The sequence below is a fragment of the Paroedura picta genome, chromosome 2 (assembly GCF_049243985.1).
Source record: "Paroedura picta isolate Pp20150507F chromosome 2, Ppicta_v3.0, whole genome shotgun sequence".
Lineage (NCBI taxonomy): Eukaryota > Metazoa > Chordata > Lepidosauria > Squamata > Gekkonidae > Paroedura > Paroedura picta.
The window spans coordinates 84,974,343-84,995,029 of record NC_135370.1 but is presented as its reverse complement, the minus strand read 5'-3'; the positions used below and the strand labels follow the sequence as shown (position 1 = coordinate 84,995,029).

Below are 20,687 nucleotides of genomic sequence, written 5' to 3'. Positions count from 1 at the left end.
TAGCATTTTGAGAGGCTGAGCAAAAGATGTCTTAAAATCCAGGGCAGGGCGTAAGTCTGGTGAGGCTCTACCTCACAGTGGAGTTTGACCTGGAAGGGCCATTGCCAAGTGGGACAAACAGATCACACATCTTCATACAGCAGCTATTTATGTTCCAGAGAAAGTGAAAGCAGACACGGGAGTCTCCACACTGAAAACAGAGGAGTCTGATACGTTTAGTTCATGTCTATCCTGACACACAACCTAAAAAAAACTTTCATCTGCAGGAAAACAGAAGCAGTTGCTGATTCCTGCATTTTTCCACCTCTGCCTTCCCTGGAGGCAGTTATATTTGATGGCAGGACAAATTGCTAGGAAAATCATTGTGGGTAATGGTTCCTCCCTCACTGATCTTCTACAAGCTGCATCAATGGACCTATCTCCTAAGTCAGAGCATATCTTCAAGTTACCAGTACCACAGAATTCCACATGAGGACGGTTTCAACCTTTCAACCCCAAAACCTTTCTCTTTTTCATTCTGGTTTGTTATTTTAGGAGAAAGTTCTTGCAGGAGGACAGGCCATTAGGTGGTCTCTGTGGAAAAAATAAAAGGTCTCGATGTGTGGGAGAAAACTTTCTGAAAGAAAAAGGTGGGGGGGGGACCACTCCTGGAAAGAGTTCATACATCTGCACTCTTGGATTGTCTTTTCAAATTTTAAGGAAGGGTTTGTGTGCTTCTAGGCTGCACACAAGGCCTCTCCTGGTTCTACCTTTCTACATTTTGTTGTTTTCTAGCCTCTTTGTTCTAATCTGGCTCACTTCTTAGTGTATTGGGAGGCTGGAAGAATGGCTGGAGGAAGGCTGTTGCAAGCAAAGGGATTGTTTCAGATACTCAAGCAAGAGTGTCCAGTGCCATTGTGGCCTTGTAGAGTTCACACACAACGGAAAAGGAAAAGCTGTAATTCAAAGGGGGTCTGCAGGTCCCACCTGGATGCTAGCATCTCTAACCACCTGGATACAGTGCAAGAACCGTGCAAAGTCTGCACAAGGATTCCCTTCCTCCCAGATTTCCCCTTGTCCTGGCAGACATTTCGGACCTTGAAAAAATATATTCTCAAGTCCTGCTAGGATTGCCAACCTCCTGGTGTTACCTGGAGATTTCCCAAAGTTACAAGTGATCTCCAAATAACACAGATCATTTGCTGCTTTGCATGGTGGGATTTATGACGTCTGAAAGGAATGCCTCCTTGTTTTGCTCAGACAAGATACTTCACACACTAAAATGAAACAACTTATTTAACTAATGGGGGGGTTATTAGTGATGCCCCCAGGCATGGCTGGGAGGCATGCCCAACTGGCATCATTTATGGGGTTACTTAAATCCTGAAGAATATTTCAGAGATTACTCCATGATCAAAAGGTTGAAAAAGGCTAATCTGTATGAAGGATTGCAAGACAGGTTGAGAGAATTATCGAAGGCCATGATCAAAAGGGAAAATAAATGCTTAGAGCTGATGGGGGAAGGAGGCAGGTACATGGGCCAAACATCAGTAGCAGTTAGGAGCTAAGGGTAAGAAGATGGCATGGTTGAACAGCAGCACTCATTCAAATAATGAGAAATATAAAAGCTGTCCTTCAGACTGAGATAATCTAACAAAAGAAATTAAGCCTAGAAAGAACAGTCCCATTTGTATGTCACATCACAATAAAACATGTTTTGTTTAAACTATTATTTTTGCAGCTAACTCCAGTTAGTCTACCAGACATCTGTGACCAATTTTTACTTATACAAGCCTCAACTTGCCTGTTTCTTGCCCCTCTTCCAGCTCACATTAAGGAGGATGCCCTCCCTATGGCCCATGTGGCCATAAAACTGTAAAGGGTGGTGCTACTCCGCAAACTGAGGCATGTGGATTCAGATGCCAAAACAAACCTGGCATGCATGTGGACTCAACAGTGCTACTCTTGAACACTATCCAAATGAGGAACCATAAGTGAACAAATTATGGGCTCCTGTTCCACGGACTCATGGACCAATCAGCAGCCTGTGATAGGAACCAATCAGGTTCTTTGGCAGGCTAGCCAGACTGTATATAAGTTTGTGTTGTGCCTATGTTATCTGTTTCGTGTTTCTAGTTAGTGTTGAAAGTTAATAAAGAGCTGATTGTTTTCGAAGAGCTGTGTCTGTGCCTACCAAACCCGCAGACTTAATAAAGCCACAGTTGTGTTCTTAACAAACCCACAGCAAATGCTAAATAAGATTTCAATTTGTGGTTTGCCAGGATATCTGAATTTTGATGTTTGCTACCCAGAGTTTGCTCAAATCACATTTTGCAATACCTGTTTAAGTATACAGCCTTTTGTTGTGATGTCTGGTGCACAGCAGAAACAAGCAGTGAAGAAACATTTGCTGCAAGCATGAAAGGAATGGACTGTTGGTTTGGCTTGTATGTACTGCCATGAACTGTTGGTATTTTTTGTTTTGTTTTTACATTGGACTCATCCTTAGGCAACCTTTGGAAGATACTCCTCCATGTAATGAGCACCAAAGTTCATTCCACCCACAGGAGTGGCTGCTCTCAAATGGCATTTAATACTTGTGTTGCTCTCACTGAAGGAGGCCATTTTAAGTATGCTATTTTAAGGCAATTACCACTGCTGCCCTTGGGTGTTGTACTCAACAGTATGCAGGCAACACGTTTCTTTTAGGAACAAAAGAAAAACAAGGCGTAGACAGTTTGCAGCTTGTAGATGGAAGCAATGCCTCCCATGCATACTTCACAGAGTACAACTGGCCTTAGCTGTGATAGGAGGTAGACTGTGATAGCAGATTTCAGAATACTGTTACCGGGTTCCAGTGTATATATTTCTTCGTTCCAGGTTATTATCCGTTCTTATCTAGGAGGGGGATTTTAGAAATTTTCTGCCTACTCTGAAAAAAATTTTTATACAGCTCCCACTGAGATAAAGCTGAAGCGTAAGGCCTCATCTCTTGTGGCTTCCCAAATGATCCTGGCCTCTCAACTATGAAGCTTGGAAAATGGCACGTCTGAAACGCTGCCACCCACTATGTGCCGGGTCCATTGAAAAGCCCCCCTCTATACCACCTCTAGATTGAAAATAATCTCTAATTTCTTTTAAGTACGCAGCATCTTTTCCAAAAAGAAACTAACAATTGGTGAAGGTTATTGGAATGTTAAAACAGCAGGATGTGCCTTCTTATTAACAAATACTTAAGAATTTGTTCTACGTGACATTTTAAAAAGAATAAACATGCTTCCTATTATTAACAAATACTTAAGAATTTGTTCTACGTGACATTTTAAAAAGAATAAACATGCTTCCTATTATTAATTTCTACCTTGCTTTTTAATTCAGTGTAAAGATAACATCACCCATTTCAAGCTATGATGGGGAAGATACATCAGCTGAGCTCAGAGTCGCATGATAATCAGTACTCCCATCCTACTCACTGAAGCTTGGCTACACGCCCCCCCCCCAAGAGCTGGTCAGGGGAGTCCACCTGCAGGGCTTGCAGACTGCCACTCTTTCCAGCAAGTGAGAATCACCTGCAAGGCACCAGAAGTGAAACAACAAGAAGAGAGTTAGCTCTTTCAGCCAATGAATTTCCCCCAAACAACTAGCATAGGTACATATATGGGCAGGGAAGGTAGTAAAAATACTTGTGGGTTAGCAGCTTTATGATCTTATCTGCAAGATGCACATAACAATGCTGGCTTGATTCACTATCTCTTGTTTCAACAGAAACTGAAACCAGACCAGATAGGCCCAAAGGTGGTATACTTTGGAGAAGAAAGAATTCCTCTAAACTGCATCTCAATGTTTCTGCTTGAGACAAGGCTTTCTAGCAAGCTTTGATTCACCATCGGATATTAGTTGTCTAGGAAAGCACTGAAGTGGTATCTTACTGAAGTGGTATCAAGTCAAAGCTTCAATCAACCCTATACAAAAAAATGTACACTTAAACCCATTTTAAAGAATAGGCCTAGGAGCCTCTCTGCACATAACCCCGATCGCAGAGGAAGTGAATGTACAATTTCTTTTATCATCTACTCTTTAAAAAGACCAACACAAATCTCAACCAGTTTATACTGAGCAACCCACTTCATTGTGAAATGTATATCTATATAACCAATGAAATGACCTTTGCAGATCACTGTTAACATTTTTCCAGATACCTCTTGCTCACCAGAATGCTGATATAATCAGATCTCAGAATTTGATCCAGTAAAAACATAAGAGCCCCGTTGAATCAGACCAGTGGGCCATCTAGTCCAGCATCCTGTCTCACACAGTGGTCAACACAGTTCCTCTGGAGGGCCAACAACAGGACATAGAGGCTGAGGCCAAGCCCCTAATGTTTTTTAGCTCTGGGATTCAGAGGTTTAGTGTCTCTGAGTGTGAAGGTTCCCCTCAGTCCCCAGAGCTAGTAGCCACTGGCAGACCTATCTTCCATGAATTTATCTAATCCCCTCTTAAAGCTGTTTATTTCTATGGCCAACCTTACATTCTCTGGAAGCAAATTCAACATTTTAATCACTTTTTGTGTAGCATTTCCTTTTTTCCATCTGTACAGTACTCCAAACAACAAAGAGGTAAATGTTATTCCTCTCTGATGTGCAGAGTTAAACATGGACTTTGTTCCTTCAACATTCAGCTCCAGCCCCAGATATAGATGTCAGAGAATGCCAGCAAATTCCACTACACCCTGTTTTTTTTTTTGCTTTGTTTGTTCCTAAGTTATTGTTTCCCAGAACTGCCTACAGGTCTGGCTGCCCTTTTAATTCTGTACTTGCTTAGAACATTTTTTCCTCTTGCACACTCATCCCTTCCTCCTTTCTCTTTTGCTGGGATACCATGCTTTCTTCCCCTTAATCCTGGCATGTACATTCACATCCACAACCCTTTTCCAGCTCAGCCACTGCAGGCAGGAGCAGCTACGCAAGAATCATATGCCTCTTTACAAACTAATGTGAACGTTTTCAATGGACTAGAAAAAAGGATTACAGCCAACAAATGTGATATATTAGCCTTCCACTGTGGATGTAATGCAATAGTAGAAATCAAGATAGGCTTCACAATTATAACACAGAAGATTCTTTTTTATGTAAGTGCTATATGCCATTACTGAGGCTGTGTCCACACAAAGAAAAACTGTATAGATAGTTCTGAAAGCCTAAGACCAGGGATAGTCAAACTGCAGCCCTCCAGATGTCCATGAACTACAATTCCCAGGAGCCCCTGCCAGTGAATGCTGGCAGGGGCTCATGGGAATTGTAGTTCATGGATATCTGGAGGGCCGCAGATTGACTACCCCTGCCTAAGACTGTCCTTCTGCATTGCTCATACACAGTTCCATGTGCAGTTCCATGCGCCCACACACACACACAACTGGTGTGAGTCTGTGTGCCCTTCCATATTACAAGATGCTTCACTGTTGAGATGCAAGAGGGAGCTGCAGCTCAGAAGTACAGCCATTTCGCTTCAGGGGGAAGATGCGTGCTCACCCCTGGATATTACAGTGGAAACATTACTCAGACTTTCTTATAATGAGAGAAAACACCCTTCCTCATGAAAGCAGACAGGCATACTGTAGAACAGATTAAACATTTCAAAAACACTAATCACGGAGATGAGAGTTTGGGTATAACACTGTTGTAAGTTGGGGACAATACTTAGAACACCTTATGGCAAAACAGAGGCTAGTGAACTTCATAATGCTCCTCAACTGAGCACCTTGAAAAGTAAATTGATTGAAGCTAGATTGTGATACCCTAGAAATAAAATGTCTTTTTCTGCAAGAAATATATTTTCAAAAAAAAAAAAAAACTGTTTCAATGGAATATGCTTGCCTCTGGCTAAAGCTCTGAAAATAACAGGAACACCTCACACAGCACATTCACTTTCCTGACCTACTATGAACTCCAGTCCAACCATTCATGTGTACTGTGGCGCTGTCATACAGTCTTTGATTCTCCAAAGCCTGTATTTGGTACACAGAATTGTTTCATGTACCCACTCAAGCAATTTAATCTAGAATTAACCTTCTGGACACTACATGAACGGGAAGAAAAAACAGTACAGACACTGGACTTTGTGAACACATACCTAACTCCAGAGGGAGAAAATAGTCCATCAGCCATACCCCTTAAAAGAAAAACATTCCTCCTCATCACCACTACGGATATTCAAATGGTGATAGGTTGGGCTTATACTACAAAACTTACAACAGGAGGTTTGGGTAACTTTTATATGGCCTGGATACAAGGTTACCAACTTGCGGCAAGGAAACTCCCGGAGATTTGGGGCGTGGAGTCTGGAGAATGCAGGACTGGGGAGGGGCGGAACTCAACAGGGTGCGCTACAGTCCACCGTCCAAAGCAGCCATTTTCTATGAAATTTCGGGAGATCTCCAGGACCCACCTGGAAATTGGCAGCTCTACATAGAAAACCACGTTATACTTTTTTAAAAGGTCACAACCGTTTTAGTTTCAGCTTGGCCACAAAGCTGGGCAATCCTGCTCTGTAGGAGCCATTTCAGCCGTTGCGACTGGCTCCTGTTTTCCTCAATTCACGCTGCGCCGAGCCTGTAGCCCTTCCTCCAAAACAACCTTAAACCTTCCTGTGCCCCCTTTATAAGGCCCCGATCCAATAGGGGGGCCTTTTTCGGGAGGGGGAAGGCGGGTTCCCCCTTACACGGAAGCAGAAAGCACGCTTGTTTGCAAGGCTACATGTCAGGAGGAAAGAAAGCCTGTGATGCCTCTTGTGTTCTCAGAAAAAAGAAACCCTCAAATCTGCGGAGACCGGCGGCCACAGCTCCCCCCACCCCTGCCCGCAAAGCCGCCAAGACCCGCTTTCCTTTGTTGCCCGGCCAGGTGGGCGACCTCCCTCCCTCCCTCCGGCCCTGGCGCCGCGCGGACGACCCCGCCCCAAGAGGCGCGCGCTCTCTCTCTACCTTCTCCTCGCGACCCGGGTGGGCTTGCCTGTGTGGCCGACGGGGACCGGCGGAGGTGGGAGATTCCTCTTCGCAAAGCGCCGCGGCGAGCACGCAAACAACCGCGCAGGCTGCTGGAAAGAAAGACCCCTCCCAGTTCCCGGCTCCAGCAGCTGCTTCAATATTTTTAACTCTTTGGCTAAGCGCTGGTCTCGCTCTGCAACCATCCGAGGACGCCTAGCGGGAGAAAGGGACCACTGCCCCAGGACAGAAGCAGGGCCGCCGAGGGAGAGAAGGAAGACGCGGACAATGAAGCGCCGAAGGCTTTCACGGCCGGAGTCAACTGGCGGGGGGGTAGTTGGAGTCCCTGACGCGTCTCCAGTAACTGTGGCTGGAACAGACCGGAAACCCCACAAGTCCAAAGCCAGGGACGTCGCGCCTGAGATGGGAAACGGCTGTGGCCGGGCATGGCTTTGGAAAGTGAAGCCGCGCGAGTCTTTCCCCAGCGCTTGGGCTGCATCTTTGGTCCCTTTGGGAGACACTGCCGTGACAGACACACACCTAACTCTCTCTTTCTACGGCAACTCTGACCTTATTTGTTAATGTGCCAAGAGCGCTTCTTGGAGAGATGCTGTCCCTATGCTGAAGTTCCCGGTAGCCACCTTGAGAAAAATCCAAACTCCAACCTCAAAGCTTTTGATTGAAACAGCAAGATGTTGTTAGGCTGCAGCTCCGAGAGTAAAACTCAGACATGAACCAGAATAAAAATTACTTTATTGTAAGTGTGCATAGAAGTGAGAACCGAGAATGAAGAAAAGTGTAGGCTTGTACAGAGTGCTGGTAAGCAAGTGGCCCCTCTTTTTCTTTATTTATTAATTTTATTAATTTTTTTATTTTCTAGCCTGCCACTTCTGCAAAGTGACTTGTGGCAGGGAATAAAGCATTACCGGAATCAAACTCCCATTAAAACCCCACAGTGCAACTTTTAAATCCTGGCAGCAATGGAAACCTTCTTCCCCCACCCATTGCACCCACAGCATCCAGACTTGGGGAAAGGAGAACCTGATGTTGCAGTTGGCTGTGGGGGGGGGGGGGGTTGAATTTGCCTGCCCTGGCCTCAACCCAAGACCTGGTGGAAGAGCTCCATTTTTGCAGGCCCTGTGGAATTCAGGGGGCCCTCAGCTTGCCTGGGAGCTCATTCCACAAGGTCGGGAAGAAACAAGAAAGCCCTGGTCAGGACTAGGTGAACTAACCTCAGGCTGCAGATCTTCTACAGATTAGCACCTGAGGAGCAGAAGAGGGGGGGATAAGGAGGCAAGTGGTCCCTTGAGCCTGCCCTTTCCCCTAACAGTACCAATAAGAAATCTGGATTAGTTTCACTGAACACAAAGGCCTGTATAGTCTCAACTCTATAAATGCAACCTTAGCTGAAGTGGAACTTGCACCAGTTAATCTGGCTTTCACATGGTAACTAAACAAATTAATTGTGACCTACATTTATTTCACTCTACTGTGAAATGTACATGTGGTGCATCTGTGCTGTGCTTTTCACATGGAAATATTATGCATATTCTTATTAAGGAGAGTTCTATGGTGCATCTAAATCAAATTACCAGGCAGAGTTTCTATTATTACCTTATCTCTCTTAAACTTTAACCTTAACACCCATGCTAGCACAATTCTAGAAACCGCCCTTCAGAAAAAAGGCCTTTGGGCATCGATTTCTACCACTGTTTTGTTTCTAAGTCTTGAGATTTCATCACAAGTTGTACTGCTGTCAATAGACAAGTGCTTTGAATGTGAACATAAAGTCTAAAAGGTTTTTAAAGTGGTCTTCTAGCATAACAACCTGCAGCTAGAAAAACTATATTTCCCTGCACCATTTCCATGGGAGAAATTCATCCTGACCACACTACTGCTATTACCTGGTGGTGGAAAGTGCCACTAAGTTCCAGCTGGCTTATGGTTGCCCTGCAGAGTTTTCAAGGCAAGAGACATTCAGGGGTGAGTTGCCATTGCTTGCCTCTCCTTAGCAAGCCTCGACTTCTTTGGTGGGCTCCCATCCAAGTATTAATCAAGGCCAGCCCTGCTTAGCTTCCAAGATCTGATGAGCTCATACTAGCCTGGGCCAACTAGCAACAGGTAAAAATTACACATAATACCTGTGTATGCCTGTTCCCTCAGCCTGGGTTAATAGCAGCTACCCAGCAACACATGTGCTTTTAAAGTATGTAATGCCTGCTGATCAGCTGGTAGCCAGTGACTGGCCCTTTAGCAGCCCAGATCTTGATGATCAGCTGAGAGGGAGTCCGAACCAGGAATGGTGAAACCAAGGGATGGGATGAATCACAGCTGATATGTGGGAGCTGGTGGGGACAGCCGTGGCAATTTCTCAGATGCAATGGGAATCCAAAGGGGTGAGCCTTCAAAGGTACTGGGTGTTCAGCAGGCTGGGTTCTTCATAAGGCAAATTGACCAAGGAGGAAATGCCAGCTCTGACTTCTCAGCCTGAAAGGAGCAGGGTCACCAGAAAAGTGGAGGGAAAGGTTAAAAGAAAACTCCTCCCCTCTCTATTTAAGGCCTGTGGGAAAGTATGCAGTACTTGTTGCTGGCAAGGATCCACAAGACTTGGGGACGGCCTCTACAAAAGCTCATGGGGGATTCTCTTGGAGAAATGACTCAGAGTGGGAGGGTTAAATCCCTTTTGGCCCAGCACCAAACCCCTAATCCAAATTTCCACTTCCCCATGACTGCTTTTAATGAAAAGTAAAGACATCTAACTACCTATTAATGGATCACAAACATCTCATCTAGTTGCAGCCTAAACCTGGAATCATCTTAATTTCAGAATAGTCTGGGATACTTTTCCACTAAAGTTCAGAAAATTACTGCTTGAGACCTGAATGATATTGGAAATGCCAAATGAGAGGGATGTTGTTGTTGCGAAGTCATGTCCAACCCATCGCGAGCCCATGGATCATTATCCTCCAGGCCTTCCTGTCCTCTATCATTCCCTGGAGTCTACTTAAGCTCGCACTGGCTGCTTCAGTGACTCCATCCAGCCACCTCATTCTCTGTCATCCCCTTCTTCTTTTGCCCTCATTAGGCTCTTCTCCAGGGAGTCCTTCCTTCTCATGAGGTGGCCAGAATATTTAAGTTTCATCTTCAGCATCTGGCCTTCTAAGGAGTAGTCAGGGCTGATCTCCTCTAGGCTGATCTCCTCTAGGACTTTTCCAGAGTTCTTTGACACTCGGCCTTCCTTATGGTCCAACTTTCACAGCCATACATTCAAACTGGGAAGACCATAGCCTTGACTAGACACACTTTTGTTGGCAGGATGATGTCTTTGCTTTTTAGGATGCTTTTTTAAGCCAAGTTTATAGACTGAGGAAATAACACATCTTTCTAAAGTGATTATAGTATAATGCATGCCACATATGAATATATGCCAGAATTTGGTAAATTGAGGAAGTGTGAATCCCTATCTGTAATTTGAGCAACCATTACAAACAGTTATTTGCCTGAAAGCCAGGGTGTAAATTCTACAAACAATTACTTTGTGTTTGAGGTAGAACTGCAAACTCCATCACCATCTTGGGTACCAAAGCATTATTATTAGTAGGCAAATGGAGGGGCAAGATAACAGAAACCATTGGAGTTATTCATCCCTCTGAAAGTAAGGTGACTGGCCCCTGTACTGTTGCTGATAGTAACACAAAGAAGTGAGTCAAAAGGAGAAAGAGGTTTTTCTTCATGTATAGAGAAAATGGAAGCTTCCTTCTTCACTCCATAAGACATGGTCCACCAGGAACTAGCTGCATAACGATAGCATCCCTATTCTGAAACTGGCAACTTTGGGGGATAAAGAACTGTGTTGTTGCAATGGCTTCTTAAATGCAGTGGAGTTGGTGAGCAGCTGACCTCCCACCCGCAGGCTGTGTACGCAGCTGATTTCCAAAGCTGGGTGTAAAGAACTACTCTCAGAAATAACAGTGAGGTACTTCAATCCTGAAAGCCCTGAAAAACAGTCCCAAACAGCTCTATAGAGTTGAGCCTACACATGTTCCTTATCTACCTCCAACTCTACCTGGCAGTTTTTCTATGGGGCCCAATCTTGTGTAATAATACTATCCAACATAGCACATACTGGAAGGTAACCGTCACAGTCAATTTTATTTCCTGTGCCAGAAGCAGCTTTTTGTAGACAGGAAAGTGAGTCATCATTTTCCTAATCTGCTGTTTAAAAGGAATTTATTTTCAGCACATTCTGATGTCGTCAAAGATGGAATTTGGACAGCTTGGAAGAGCAGTTACCACTACAATTATTTAGTTATTTATTTTATTTAAAACCTTTCTGTGCCACCTTTCCATCCTATTGTGGGTACCCAAGGTAGCAAATATTATATTTTATAAAATTTTAGACAAACATTTAAAATAAAAATTTAAAGCATTTAAAATCCACACAGAAGATCTTTTAAATCTTAAAAACAATAAACAGTATAAGAGCTGATGAGGGAATGTCAAACAAAAAATGTAAAGTCCTTATCAACTGACAGAAAACAATAGCTATGTAAAATTTTAGAAACATAAAAATGCTTTTTTAAAATGTTCCCAAAGCATACATCCGGGCCTAGTCCCCGCAAAATGTATAAAGCATATGCCCTTCAAAGCACCCCCCCCCCCGGCCTGGATCTAAATGTCCACATTCCATGACTGGTAGCCATATAAATGGAGCTTGTTCTTCAGAAAGCAACTTGCTTTCCTTTATCATTTCTATATCCTTACCCATCTATATGTTATTCACCTAATGGACTGAATGCAGGCTTCCATGCATTGAAGCTGTGGGCCATACATATTGCAGGAAAAGTAGGTCATGGGGTAATTTCACATACTAGTCCTGCAGTGAACATCAGTCTGATTGCCAGCTCTCAAGTTCAGCATAAAGAGCTCTTGGGAAAGCTCCTGCAGTTCTTCAATATCCAAACCAGTCCTTAAACAATGGAATCTTAGATGAAATCTCTGAGCTTCTTTGAGTAAAGGAGAGGGACAAAAATCAAATCATACTGGAAAGCACTTGATATAGTTAAAGGATTATTGGAACCCTTAACTTTCTATTTCCTTTCCTTTTTTGAACCCAGTGTTTATGTTACCTATAAATAAACCAGTGTTTTTTACTATTACCTCATGGCAGATATTTTGAAAGGTATACTAACAGTATAAACTCATGTATGACTCTTGAAAGCTCATACACTGAAACTCTTGTTGGTCTCTAAGGTGCTCCTGGACTTGAATCTAACTGTTGCCAACCAACAGGGCTACCCTCTGAAACTAGCAATATTAACAAACTGGGGGTGCCTGAGGAATTGTGGGGATGGGAAGCTATTTGAAAATCCCTCTCCCTTTCTGCCCAATCCTTTCCCAGGATTCTATAAGCTCTTGAGGAGTTGGCAGAGGCTAATTTCCACTTTTTAAAAATGTCTCATCAAGTTTGAAAATGTTCCACTAACACTAATTTTGTATCTAATTTGGCTGTTGTAAATTTTTATATGCTAATATGTTTCTCATTTATTTGTTTGTATATTATTTACATTTTTAAAATTTCTCCTCTATTACCAAAGTATATTTGTCTGACTGGTGCTATTTAAAAAAATAGAAGAGGGGAAAGCCTTTTATGAACACAGAGATGCACAGTGGGTTGATGTACATCATCTGATCCCTCATAGCTCAATATATCATCTGCCTCCACTAAAAAGTACAGAATTTGAGGTGATGGTATAAGCCAAAAGGAAAAAAATCACTGAAAGTACTGGAAGTTACAACTGGTGTTGCTCTCAAGGCCTATTTCTAAATACCTGGTAGAAACTTTTGAGGAAAACATGCCTCATCTTTATGTATCATAGCTGACTCAGAAAGCTTTTCATCTGCATAAGACAAATTTAAGAATAGTAGCATTCAGTCAATTTATTTACGGTTCGTTGACTAGTGAAAAATAATAGCCCTAAAATCTGAGTCATCACCGAGAGAAAATGGAAACCGTGAAACTAACTTACATGAAAAGAACAGGATCCTTGATGCGACTTGAAAACTAACCAGTTTTTATCAGCTTTCATAAACTAGATTAGATGTGCGTGTCACAAAGCAGACTCTCATATACAAAAACGTATGCTAGAATAAGGTTCTTCTACCTAGTCTAAGTTCCACAATACCCAATGTTAATTTTATGCTGCACTAGAAGATGGCTAGCCCTTTAGGGAAAACATTTGCATTAAAAGTTAGCTTTTATTTTAATTTCATACCTATGAAGTAGAGTTATGTTATATTTATAAATAGGTCAAACATAATTACATTTACAAATGGATATAGTGTATGGATAACCTAATTTAGGTTCTCTCCCCCACCTTGTTCAATATCTTTATGCGCCCTCTGGCCCAGCTGGTGCGGAGCTTCGAGCCTGTAGGGAGTGGTGGGAAATAAATCGAATAATAATAATAATTAATAATAATAATAAATAATGATAATAAATGTCAGCAGGGGGCAGTTTGGTGTAGTGGTTAGGAGTGCAGACTTCTAATCTGGCATGCCGAGTTTGATTCTGCGCTCCCCCACATGCAGCCAGCTGGGTGACCTTGGGCTCGCCACGGCACTGATAAAACTGTTCTGACTGAGCAGTGATATCAGGGCTCTCTCAGCCTCACCCACCCCACAGGGTGTCTGCTGTGGGGAGAGGAATGGGAAGGCGACTGTAAGCTACTTTGAGACTCCTTCGGGTAGAGAAAACCGGCATATAAAAACCAACTCTTCTTCTTCTTCTTCTTCCTCTTCATCCTCTTCTGCCACTGCCAACCTGCAAATTGGCAGAATCAACAACTTCCCATCCACATGCTTTTGCTGTGGTAGAATGGCCTGCCGAAGGAGGTCAGAAAAGCTCCCACATGCCTTACACAAACTATGCTAGGCTGAACTACTGAAGAAAGCTTTTCTGCACAGGTAAGAAGGCTGCACTGTCATCACCAACTAACTTGGATAACCAAAGGCATTTCTAGGGTATGGCAGCCAGATCACATGCCCTTAGCACCATACTTGATGTGGTGCTATTGGGCCTTATCAAGCTTGCACACACCATCCGCGAGTGCCCCAGCCCCTGGATGCTGCAGATCTGAGGCTGGGTGCAGCAGCCACTCACCACAGTGTGACACCCGACAGCCACCCTGTGTTAATCCCCGCAGGCTTTCCTCTGAGTTGGGTGTCTGCACCTAGTTCCCCAGCCTGTTGCTCAGCCCTCACTGCCCTTGTGAGGGCATCAGTGTAGGCCAGCCCCAACGTCCACCAGTCCCATCTCATCTTCCTCAGTAGGGACAAGCTAAGGGAATTGCAGCCCGAGGTAGTCAGTTCCTCAGGTTGGCGGGAGCAGTGAGGTAGCAGGCACCTGGGTGGGACGTTTCCCTGTGGAGACCCTGACCCTCATGTCACCAATCCCCACCCACCTACCTATCCCTCCAAAATAGGGTAGTTACGCTCCTGGGATAAATACATATAGTTTATTGTAAGTAGGAGCCTGTTGTGTAATTTCTGTACTGCTTAATGTGTCATGTTACTAGTTATGTGATACTTCAGTTCTTTCTGGCCGGTTCCAGACTTCTACAATCCTAATGCATTGTTTACTGAATGGGCCATTTTGTTGCTTGTACTTACTATGTGTAATCCACCTTGAATTCCTGTAAGAAAGCTGAACTATGAATAATAATATAAATTCTGAGATAGGAGTGAAACAAATACAGCTCCAATGACAAAATAGTTACATTTGACTGAAATGAGTACATGTCTCAGTGATGAGGATAAATGCCAATGAATGGAATGGATGCTCTTTTAAGGGATCAAGCATCCATACTTCTATATGTTTGCCCTTATTTACATTTCAAAGATGAACTAAGATGACAGGCTAGGTTCCCCCCCCCCTTTTTTTTTTTTGGTTCTGACTGTTATGCATAAAACAGCACCATCTTGTGGCTATTTGCATTCACTTTACAAAATTAATTTAACAAAAAGGCAATGTCTTTGTATGCCTGGATGCAGTACTAGTGAAAATATTAACAGGGAGGTAAGGAGGAAGAGAAAAACTCCTGCACTGAGCCATTTCATCTGATTTTCCTCAGTAATTATGCAATTGGTACAGTGATAGCGGAGGACAAAACACAGATAGGGGAACTCAGAGAACTGACAACTCTTTCAGGAAACAGTAAGAAAGATTATAGTCAAGTTTATTTATATAGTCACAGACTGGAAAGCAGCTAAAACTTAAGAATGATTTAAAAAATCACCCTAAAATCAAAGTTATTGTGTTGCTGAACAGCTCTTATGGGCTTGATAAACTATAGAAAAAAGTTATTTTGACATAATGGATTATGATTTCACAACAATGGGATTGGTAAGCAATTCCTCCTTCTCCATATACTTGTAATTCAGCCTTTCTTCATAGTTACTGTAGTCATTATCAGTGAGGTAAATTCTACTGCACAGATTGCACCAAGGGGAATGGAAGCTGTACAAGAGGGATACTCCTGTCCTAGGCTTGGGAGCATTATTTTTTAACTATTTGAACCATTTCTGTTTCACCTTTCTACCAATTTGATGTTCCCAAGTTGGCAAATAATGAAAGTGAATATATATCGTATCCATGGTTCCTCTATATATTTATGAAATGGCCCTGTGGGAGGAGTGTGTCCCGGGCGTCTGTGCCTATTATGGGGACAGGAAAGAAGGGCAATTTTAAACTGGTTAGAGACAACTGAGGCCTGCTGGGTGACTGTGGGCCATTCTCAGTTCTCACAGAGCTCTCAGCCCCACTTCCCTGTCAGGTTGATTGTTATATGGAGAGGAAGGGAAGGCAATTTTAATCTGCTTAGAGACACCTAAGGCATGCTGGGTAACTGAGCCATTCCCAGTTCTCACAAAGCTCTCAGCCCCAGTTCCCTGACAGATTGACTGTTATGGGGAGAGGAAGGGAAGGCGATTTTAAACTGCTTAGAGACAGCTGAGGCCAGCTGGGTGACTGTGGACCATTCCCAGTTCTCTCAGCGGCACTTCCCTTACAGCAGTGGTCCCCAACCCGTGGGCCGCGGCCCGTTGCCGGGCCGCAAAGGCTTTGGCGCTGGGCCGCGGCTCCTTCTTCCCTCCCCCCCCCCGAAGCTAGAAGCTCGCCAGGCTGCGAGCAAATCGGCTGCCAAAGCGGCTGATTAGCTTGCGGACCGGCAAGTTTCTTATTTCAGGAGGGGAGGGAAGAGAAGCTTGCCGAGCCGCAAGCTAATCGGCCGCTTTAGCTTTAGCGGCCGATTTGATGGCGGCCTGGAGGGGCCGGGAGGGGGAGCCGTGGCCGCCGGCATGGCGGCGGCGCAAACGCACTTGCGCGGACTGCCGCGCACGTGCGTTTGCACCCCTGCCAGGCGCAAACACGCGTGCGCAGCAGTCCGCGCATGCCCGTTTGCGCTGGGGCTGCCGTGCGTGCGCGGGTCCCTGGGCCACCCTCTCCCCCCACTATACCGCAGCAGTCCGCAGCGGGCGAAAGCTTGCGGACCGCTGCCTTACAGGATGTCTGTTATGGGGAGAGGAAGGGAAGACGATTTTAAACTGCTTAGAGACACCTGAGGCCTGCTGGGTGACTGTAGGACATTCCCAGTTTTCTCAGACCTCTCCCAGCCCCACATCCTTCACAGGTTGTCTGTTGTGGTAAGATTAATGGAAAAGGTGTTTGTAAACCGCTTTGTGAGTCCTTTTGGTAGTAAACAGCAGGGTACAACAATGCAGCTCTTCTTCTAAGAGGCAACTGTGAAAGAAGCATGTGGGCACATAACATTATATCAACAGTAAAAAAATGGAGACAGAAGGGTCCACAGCCTTTTCCCTCCTGCCTTAATGGACTCAGCCACAAACTAGGAAAATGGCTATTTCCATTGTTCCCCTTCCCCCCTCTTGATTGTGAGTGAGTTCTCTTGAAGTTTCTGTGCCTGGGAGGGATGGATCCTGCATGCCTACTCCCGGCTTAAACCACCTCCTGTCTCTCCCCCTCCTCAAGCCTATCTGTTAACACTTCTGGTGACATGTCACTTCCAGGGGGATGGCGGAAAGTATGGCCATCTGGTATCACTTTGGGAGCTCCTCAAAGCCTGCAAAATTATCTCAGGGGCTCTTCCATGGTCAAGGGTCAAAAAAGTCTGGTTTATGAAGTCTCATTCTCATAGAGGAATAAGAAATGTATGTCTATCCAGGCAGAGAATTTTCATTTGACTGAAGCTTCAGCTTTGCTCTGTGCAAGGCTCCTCATAAAAGTATGGCCCCATATCTGTTTTGTTGCTTAAAGTGATAAATTAGACTCTTTGTCATGGAGCAGTATTTGAATAAGGAAAAGACCATCTCAGAAGTTCTATGTTATACCCAGACACATTTGCCTTTTTATATGCTTTTATATATGATTTTTAATATGTTCATTGTGACACAACACAAACTGAAAAGTTGTGACAGAAGTTTCTGTAACAGCTCATTTTGTTAAATCAGTGTTCAGTTATACCAGCACTTTTCTGGGTATTTAGTAAAACAAAAATCATATGAATGCCAAACCGCCCCCCTCCACACATTTCTTATATATGCATTCTATTTCCCCCTTGCAGTTTTCCATTCCTCTGCATGAGTCAGCATTACAGACTTAGTCTCACCTTTATTGCAAAGGGTAAAGGTAAAGGTGTCCCCTGTGCAAGCACCGAGTCATGTCTGACCCTTGGGGTGACGCCCTCTAGCGTTTTCTTGGCAGACTCAATACGGGGTGGTTTGCCAGTGCCTTCCCCAGTCATTACCGTTTACCCCCCAGCAAGCTGGGTACTCATTTTACCGACCTTGGAAGGATGGAAGGCTGAGTCAACCTTGAGCCGGCTGCTGGGATTGAACCCCCAGCCTCAAGGGCAACTGCAAAGGGTAACTTAACATAAATGACCCGTCAGAGTAGTCAGGTTGTCGACAGATCCATAGTCAAGGTGTGACCTTGCTCCTTTTTGAGCATTCTTGCTGAAGGTCATAGGCCAGTGGCAAAGCCTATGCTTCACAAGCTCAAAGCCCCAGGTTCAGCCTTTAGCATCTCCAGTTAAAAGGTAGCAAAGTTGTGAAAGGCTTCTGTCTGAGACCACAGGGAACGCTGTCACTCAGAGTAACCAATACTAGGCTAGTCAGACTAGTAGCATAATGTAAACAAACTGGTGCTTTTAGAGGTTTTCTGCCAAGTAATCTTTTTATTGTTAACCAAATGCAGTTATTTATGTATTGTTTCTTGATAAAGAAACTGACACTGCTACACCCTTGCGCTGTTAACCTGAAGCAATGTAGAGAAAGCTTGGGTGACACAGAACTACAAATGGCACAACATTTTAATGCAATGTTCTATTTTCCTGCTGCGGAGGATCATCAGTCTTCTTTCAGTTCCAACGCCGCCAATAGCACTTGTTCTTAACTGGCGTGGAAGCAACCCACTCCAACTGTCCTTTAGGCCGCCTTCCAATATATTCCTGAAGCTCAGAAAAATTCTGTTACCAGCAGCATTCCTTTCTTTTGTGGTACTCCTCCAGGTGCCTGGCCTGCTCTCTCGGCCTGCTTTTATGCATTGTCAGCAGCCTGAAACAAGAAGCACATCAGAGGCCAAGGGGAGGAATAAGGTTTTTAAAATACCAGCATATGGGCAAATTCTGGTGAGTCAGTTAACTGGGGAGGGAACGATGCCAGGTGCAATCAATAAAAGAGTGGTGGTGTGCTAAGAAGCTGTTTAAAGGCACATGAGTAAAATCCCCCCAAAAGCACAATCTCCAGTCCTTTTTTTAGGGGCAGCAAATGGCTCAGTGGTTTGGGAGTCTTCTAGCTCTCCAGAACTTTTCAGGCTGGATTTTACAAAAAATGTTTTTAAAAGTTAAAATACTTCAGAATATGGGTCTGCTAAAGTCTGTATTATGGAATGCTCACACACTTAGATGCTGCTTTGTTGGTCCTAATAAAAGGTATTTGATAGATTGTATTCTTGGTATTGTGCAACACTAGTAATTCTGAAGACCAAACTGCTCCTCGCTACAAAAGTCTATCACAAGGCAAGTTCAAGAGCACACTAATCCAGAAAACTGAATTTGCACTCACATTTACAGAGACCAAGGGCGCAATTTTTCCCATTCTTGCTTCCACATCACCATAAATTGAAGCACTCTTAATAAATCTGTCCTCTGAATTGTGACCATAGACCTTGGTTGTTCCTCTCCAGATATATTAAATGGAGTTGTCATAATCCTGTTTTGTGGGGAATGGGATGCATGGTAGAGTCCAGCAATGCTTTTCAAAGTCCTTACTATAACAGTACTAGTTCAATAAATCCAAGAGCCAGAGTGCTGTAGTGGTTGGATTGGGATTGGGGAGACCTGGTTCAAAGGTCCATGTTTGGGCAAAAAAATCTCACTAGGTGACTTCAGCCAGCCATTCCTTTTCTCACAACAGCCCTACAAGGTAATCACTCCATCTTTTATATATATAGGAGCTCCCTAAGAATAAAAATGGGATACAGGAACTAATGAAAAAAATCTTATGTATGTTCAGTAAAATTCCCATTCCTATAGGAAACACAGATTCATTTTTCTTTAGAGTGTGGTAAAGAAATGTTTACTGTTCCTTTTCCCTTCCCAGCCTTGGGAGGAGTTTGCACTAACCTGGCCATATGCAGCATAGGCTCCAGAATGTTATAGCCAGTCAGTGCACTACACTCATAGAAGATAGCCTGGTATTCCTGCCAAGAACAAAAGAAGAGAGTAAAGAATAACTAAGTGCTTGCACTCGAAAGCTCATGCCTTGAATAAACCTTTGTTGGTCTTAAAGGTGCTACTGGACTCTGATTTTATTGTGCTACTTCAGACCAACCTGGCTACTCATTTGATTCTATCATATCGGTATTTACAGTTCACTGCAGCTAGCCTTCCACAAGAATCTTTAAACCGCCCGTGGCGCCACGGGCGCCACGGACTAAATAAAAGGCTAAGGGGTTCTAGGGCAGGATGTGTCCGTGATGAGGAAGGGTCCGGATTGGACCCTTCCTCCTGACAGACAATCAGAGGGACCCATCGGCAGGTGCGAAGCGCCTGCCGATGGGTCCCTCCGATTCCCAGCCCCAGCAACTGTGAACCGCACGCAGCGCGGCTCGCAGTTGCTCCCTTTGCCGCTGGCCTGGTGCGTCAGAGGCGTAAAGCGGCTGGGCTCGCGAAGCGCCTCCGAGATGTTAGGGCGGCTGCCGGGGGCTCCCTGGCCGGCGGCAGGCTGACGCGCTGAGAGGCGCAAAGCGCCTGTCGCTGAGTCAGCCTGCCGCCGGGGGCTCCCTTGCAGCCGCCCTAACGTCTCGGAGGCGCTTCGCGAGCCCAGCCGCTGTGAAGCCGCTTCACTGTCCTCTTCCGTCGCCAAGACGCTGGGAAAATGCGAGAAAATGCTGCCGCCGAAAACGCTTGCCCCACCAGGAGCCCGCTTGCCCGCCGCCTCTCCAGCCCGCCCTGGCCTTCTGCCCACCCCAGGACCACGCCCGCACTGTTACCAGACAGCAGCTGCGCGAAGCCAGTGAGTGGCCCTGAGGTTCTGTCTTGCCTTCGGAGGGAAGGGTGCTGACCCGCATTTGGGGGGGGGGTTTGGAAAAGATGGGTGGGTGGGAGCATGTCTCTTACCCTTCCCCCTTCTCCCCTTTCAAAGCCCGTTTTTA

At 44.7% G+C, this 20,687-nt stretch overlaps 2 protein-coding genes across 4 annotated transcripts in view; both read right to left on the bottom strand.

Annotated features, from left to right (window-relative positions):
* CD151 (CD151 molecule (Raph blood group)) overlaps positions 1 to 7,249 on the bottom strand; it is a 35,456-nt gene extending 28,207 nt beyond the window's left edge. Inside the window, exon 1 of one of the 3 annotated variants that reach the window (XM_077321408.1) lies at positions 6,984 to 7,249. The gene's annotated coding sequence lies outside the window, so the exon portion shown is untranslated. Of the gene's footprint in view, positions 1 to 6,955 lie in introns of all 3 variants that reach the window. The other 2 variants (XM_077321407.1, XM_077321409.1) reach the window with 2 other exon arrangements.
* A 10,133-nt stretch (positions 7,250 to 17,382) lies between these two features.
* Positions 17,383 to 20,687, bottom strand: part of CRACR2B (calcium release activated channel regulator 2B) — a 57,556-nt gene continuing 54,251 nt past the window's right edge. Inside the window, exons 19-20 of the mRNA XM_077319077.1 lie at positions 19,657 to 19,733; positions 17,383 to 18,586 (exon numbers count right to left, since the gene is read on the bottom strand). Coding sequence (XP_077175192.1) covers positions 18,502 to 18,586; positions 19,657 to 19,733 — 162 coding nt within the window. The 3' untranslated portion in view covers positions 17,383 to 18,501. The remainder of the gene's footprint in view (positions 18,587 to 19,656; positions 19,734 to 20,687) is intronic.